Source organism: Populus alba, chromosome 6, assembly GCF_005239225.2.
Source record: "Populus alba chromosome 6, ASM523922v2, whole genome shotgun sequence".
Classification (NCBI taxonomy): Eukaryota; Viridiplantae; Streptophyta; class Magnoliopsida; order Malpighiales; family Salicaceae; genus Populus; species Populus alba.
Genome location: NC_133289.1, coordinates 17,798,523 through 17,804,689, shown reverse-complemented (window position 1 = coordinate 17,804,689; position 6,167 = coordinate 17,798,523). Strand labels below are relative to the sequence as shown.

General features: G+C 37.6%; 1 protein-coding gene across 1 annotated transcript; it reads left to right on the top strand.

The window, feature by feature from the left end:
- Window positions 1-1,818: 1,818 nt before the first annotated feature.
- LOC118043887 (probable L-type lectin-domain containing receptor kinase S.5) lies at window positions 1,819-4,287 on the top strand. The gene has a single exon (XM_035051997.2). The coding sequence runs from the start codon at window positions 1,971-1,973 to the stop codon at window positions 3,924-3,926; it is 1,956 nt and encodes a 651-aa protein (XP_034907888.1). The 5' UTR covers window positions 1,819-1,970; the 3' UTR covers window positions 3,927-4,287.
- Window positions 4,288-6,167: the final 1,880 nt, after the last annotated feature.

Sequence of the window (6,167 nt, the reverse complement as noted above, 5' to 3'; positions counted from 1 at the left end):
TGGTGCTGTTGAACGCGCCGCCGTATGTCATCTTCGCATCAGCGGACGGCCTGCAATCTTCATATCTAGCGCGCTCCCGGTGTCTACGCCTTCAGCCTTGACTATGTCCATGGTCCCATGTGATCAATTTCCATTAAGAAGGAAAAAACAAAGAGGGAGAGGGAGAGACTTAGACATGACGAAGCAAGCGACTTCAAAAATGTTGGAATTAACTACCCAAAGTCAATAGACAACATGAAAAATGTTTTTTAAAACCTTCCTCCAGCACATATAAACCGTGTCTTTGGGATTTTAAGAGTATATAAATCCAAACTTCAAAGGATATGTCAATTCATACAAGGACTGATGATATATATATCATGAATTAAATTTATCGAAATCATTGGTTACAAATCGTTATTATTATCTTGATAGAGAAACTTAATTACTTCCAACTTGATTCTGATGTAATCAAAAACAGATAATTAAAAAAAAAAAACTGACTGAGTCTTTTAAGACAAAATTTAAACTTCTTTGATCCCTCTCAACTATAAAAACTTCTTGCAACATGTAACTTCTCATCTTATATATATGTCCTGACTTGTGAATATGTTAATTCATGTTATATAATAATATAAATTATATTTTATGATTTTATTTAACCATTCAAATATTTATATTAAAATAATTTTTTAATATAATATTAAAATTTTTAAATAATATAAATTATATCTTCTAATATATATAATAATTGTATTCAAAGTCATGCGCGTCATATCCAAAAAGAACCTTGGACGGGAGCTCGACAAAAGCCCTATGTAATTGGATGCAATCTTCTCTCCTACAATGCATCAATTCTTCCACGCGGTATGATGGCCATTACAAGACTGAGGACTATTGAATGGAACTCAAAATAATTTTGAAAAGATGGTTTTATAGATCTTTCTGGATATACCTACCTGCTTGGAGGATGGAATCAAAATCCCTACTTTCGGATGCATGCTTCTTTTTTTTCAACTATGTGGATGGTCTTTTTTGTTGGGCGTGATAGTTACTTGGTCAGACGAAGGAATCATTATTCTGAGTAAGACTTCCGAAGTACAAAGGTTGTCCTCTTTTCATCTTCTCGGAAATTCATCATGCACCGAAAGTGGTAACCATAACGACCGACCGAACCACGCCCGCCTGCAAGGGAAAACCTCTTCAATTTTCCCAATAACTGAAGTTTCGTCTTGAAAGACATCACTTCAGAACTGAATTCAAGATTTTATCTGTGAATGTTTATGAATGTCAATGGTGCTTTTGTTTTTCTCTTTGTATCAATGAAGTTTCCTTGCACCTTCCAGGGCAGGCGAAGTCTAGAAGCACACAAAGGTACAAGAAGACAGTGCAATGAGAAAAGTAGTATGGATTCCATATTTGACTATGGAATTAGGAATGGTGGTTTCAATGGACACTAACTTGCCTTGCCTGTCTGGGTTATTGAATAATGATAAAAAGAGGCGTAAGCAAGATATACCGTTAGACTTGTTCTTCAAAGAATCTGTAAAACCTCATGTATTTTACCCCTTTTTTAATTGCAAAGGGCAATTAGCAGGAGGAGCAGATGTAAGATTGCGGGAGAAAACAATTATAAACTACTCCAATGATTATGTTCAACGCAACTACAAGACTAATTCAGCAGAGCTAGCAGAAATGACAACACATTGATGACAACAGCCTGCATAATAGTCAACCAGACATTATTCATATTCAAATCCACTATAGTGATAACTATAATTCTAAGCTTTCAAAGGGGATAAAATATAAGATCAGAAAATGCAAGGAAATTCACTCCCTATTACAAGTCATTAGTTCTGCCAAACTTTTTTTTTAATTTAAGCTGATAATAATCTATCTTCTGTGTAATAGTTATCTCATTCATTATCATTCAACCTTGCCAGAAAGTTGCTCAAGAAAATCTGAAAAGTTCATTCGACGGTATTGCCGAGATGCGCTTTCCCCTGGCAGCAACTTCTGCAATCCTAGCTGTCTTCTTGGCTCTTGCTCAAGTACAGAGCCTTGCTTTTGAGTTTCCAAATTTCACGATTTCAGATCAGTCTCAACTTATTTTGAGTGACAATTCTTCTATAGCCCTCGGCGCCATCCAAGTCACACCAGATAATCATGGAGCTAGTATGGTAAACAGGGCTGGAAGGACCCTGTACAAATGGCCATTCAGGCTGTGGAGCAAGAAGGGGAAGAAAGCAAATTTCAATACGACCTTCGTACTCAACGTCAAAAACATGACAGCTTCAAGTGGTGAAGGCTTGGCCTTTATATTAACAGGAGATCCTGACGTTCCAGCTGGAAGCGATGGACAATGGCTTGGGATTGTAAATTCCAGGTTAAATGGAACCACTGAAGCGGAGACAGTGGCGGTAGAATTTGACACTAAAAGAAGCTTCCCAGAAGATCCTGACGGTAACCATATTGGATTGGATGTAAACAGTGTCTACTCGAAAAGCTGGGTTTCGTTAAATGATAGCGGTATTTATATTTCTGCGGCCACGGATATCAAGGTAGCTGTTCAATATGACGGCAAGAATTTGAGTGTTTTTGTCGGTGACGACATGAAGAATCCAGTTCTCTCTGAGCCTCTCGATCTCTCAGCCTATCTTCCAGAAATGGTGTATGTGGGATTTTCGGGTTCAACAAGTAATGACACTCAATTAAATTGTGTAAAGTCGTGGGAGTTTAACATTTCTGAGGTAAAAGATTCCAAGTTGTGGTGGGTTTGGATTTTGGTTGCTGTAGGAGCAGTGCTAATCCTGTTGATTGGTATTGGTATCGCCTTTTTCTTGTACAGGAAAAGGGGATGTGAAGGAATAAATAGGGAGGAGAATACTTATCCAAATATTGAAGAGGCAATCCTAGGCTTCTCAACTGCTCCGAAGAAGTTCAAATTCAAAGAACTTAGCAAAGCAACAGGCAAATTCAACCCTAAAAACAAGCTCGGGAAAGGTGGCTTCGGGACAGTCTACAAGGGGATCTTGGGAAAAAAGGAAGTTGCTGTCAAAAGAGTCTCAAAGAAATCAACCCAAGGAAAGCAAGAGTTCATAGCAGAAGTCACTACAATAGGCCACATCCATCACCGAAATCTTGTCAAGCTGATCGGATGGTGCCACGAAAAGCGTGAGTACCTCTTGGTTTACGAGTTCTTGCCTAATGGTAGCCTGGATAAATATATATTTTGGGATGAAAAGTCAGGCACGCAGGAAGCAACACTGAGCTGGGGAAGAAGGCTGAGTGTGATTTCAGGAGTGGCACAGGCATTGGATTACCTGCATAATGGATGTACGAGCAGGGTACTTCACCGAGACATAAAGGCCAGTAACGTAATGTTGGATTTAGATTTCAATGCAAAACTCGGAGATTTCGGGTTGGCTCGCACCATGATTCATAATGAACAAACTCACCACTCAACGAAAGAGCTTGCAGGAACACCTGGCTACATGGCTCCGGAGAGTATTCTTACAGGGAGGGCAACGGCCGAAACAGATGTTTATGCTTTTGGTGTTCTTGTTCTTGAAGTTGCTTGTGGAAGGAAGCCTGGAGGGCAGGCTGGGCGGGATGACTACATTTGTAACATTGTGCATGGGCTATGGGAACTTCACAGGAGGGGAACAATCCTCGAAGGTGCAGACCCCAGATTGAATGGAATATTCATAGAGGAAGAGATGGAGTGTGTTCTTATTCTGGGGTTGGCCTGCTGCCATCCAAACCCAAAAAATAGGCCCTCCATGAAAACTGTTTTGCAGGTTCTTACAGGGGAAGCGCCACCACCAGAAGTGCCAGCTGAAAGACCTGCTTTTATGTGGCCACCCATGCCTACATCCTTCAACGAATGGGACAGCTCTCTTGTTGGCGGCCAACTCTCTCCGTTTTCAGGTCTCTCAGGGAGATGAATCAAATACCAGGGTTTGAAGCAGAACATCGTAAGTCCATCAGTATGATTTGGTTTTAACCAATTATATAAGTACGTGTATACGGATATAACGTTGCCGTGTTCCAGGAAGTGATTATCGAAAAGGAGTAACACTTCAATAATTTTTATTTTTTTTTATTCGTCAAATCATGTACATATATATATAGCGCTGGAAAACTAGCTGCAGGTTCATGAAAACTAGAGGGAATATGTTCTCTGAATTGAAACCTTTTGGCCAACTATGATTATCCAGGTGATCGGTGTTATGCTTGTAATTTGTAGATACTATTTCAAAGAAACTTGCTGTGATTTTTTTAAAATAGAAATTAAGCTGCTTGTCATGTCGAAGGCTGTCCAAGATGTTTAACCATTATCACGTCCTTGATTTTAAGTAGCAAGCCAATATGTAACTTTCGTTGGTGGATTTTCTGAGTATAATTATTGGATTTTTCAAAATAAAAAAAATATTGCTTAATTTAATTGGGAGATTATTGACGAGCTAGGACGATGAGTGGAGAGTTCTGACTTGCTGTGTTTAAGAAAGCTTGGTGTCATTTCAGACGGTAGAAAGATCAAAGAACCAAACCAACTGAATTAACCAAACAAGTCTGAGTCTTTTAGTTGAGTTTTGCTAAAATTTAAGGATTTTTAGTTCAGATTAATTTATTTTTATATCAAGATTTTCAGAAAACTATTCTAATTAATTAGACCCAGCTGGCCTTCTGCTCAACTCTAATGACAGAATGAACAAAGGCTGTGGGAAAAAGAAAGTGTAATTAACTGTCAAAAGACAATGAGATGGTACCCGTTACTACAAGGCAATCAATATCATAGACTCAGTAGCGAAAATGATTAAAGACTAAACAGTAAAGATCATCAGAGATTCTGCAGAAATTCATCGTTCTATATGGGGAATAGAGATTCAAAATCCCTCTCCACGGATGATACAATTATCTATCATGGAAAACAATAGTAAGAAAACTAGAAGATGGAATTCTTTGAAATATTTCATTACTAGAATTTTCTTGATGGTTAGTTTGTTCATAACGGTCCATCTTCATTCTTTTTCCAGATTGCATATCTGTAAGCAGAAGCTTTTAATGATAAGTTGTTTCTTTGCTAATGGAAACAGCTTTCATCGCAGAGAGAAGTCAATTGTGTTGATAATGTTGTGGCTTGTGCAATGTCTCGAATCCAGACTGTTAGAATATGTCAAAACGGCAGCCTTTTGTTATCTGCAACATCTAGTGGCATTCTGCAAAATACTAGACCAAGCTCCTCCAGTTTATTTTTCACCCCATTAAATTTTTTTATCAAAATCATATTTATCGTGATAAAAGGTGAAGTTGATGGGATGTCTTTGGTGTTTATGTAAAACCTTGTGCGGTAGCTCAGTGAATGGGTGCTACTGCAGTGCCCCTGGAGACTTTATTCACCTCTCTTGGCTTGTAGGAGACGGCGGAGCTAGCATTTTGAAGAACCAAAAAATATTAACAATTATTTTGTAGCACACCTCAAAGAGTTGAAAGTAAAGAGGAGTGGAGATGTTGGAGTTCTTGGCTTGATTCAATGAGGAGTTGATGATACTGTATATTTTCTCAAGGATTATGAGAGAAACAAATACAATACAAGCATGAAAGACTTTACTTGAGCATGTTTGGTAGTGTGGTAGCGGTTACTTTTCAAATAACTTTTCATGCTGAAATGCATGTCAATGATATTTTTTTATTTTTAAAAAATTATTTTTGACATCAGAACATCAAAACGATCTAAAATATACAAATCATATTAAATTTTTTTAAAAAAATAATTTTTTTAGGAACGCGGTTTCAACCGTGTTCCTAAATGATTTCAAAGTAAATATGAAAGCGAAGGTAAGGGACAAAGTCTTAGAATAAAGTTAGAGAAATATGAAGATGGAGGAAATCGAAGTAGTTGATGAGTTTTCTAATAAGAATATTAAAGTTGTGAAGCCAATGAAAAGCTACAATGAGGAGATTAGTTATAAAAGAGTTGTTGAAAAAGTGTTAATTAGCTTTTCAAAGAAGTTTGATCATATTACATATGGTGTAGAATAAACAAAAGATTTGTCTTGGTTGATTGTTCAAGGGTTGATTGATTTTTCAAAGTCTTATAAAAAAAGACTAGTGAAGAGGTGTGAAAAGTCAAGGATGCTTTTGAATCAAAGCACACTCTTGATAAACAAAGCCAAGAGAAGGAA

What these genes read in the sequence shown, in the direction of transcription:
- LOC118043887 (XM_035051997.2), top strand. Translation starts at nt 1,971, where the DNA reads ATGCGCTTTCCCCTGGCAGCAACTTCTGCAATCCTAGCTGTCTTCTTG.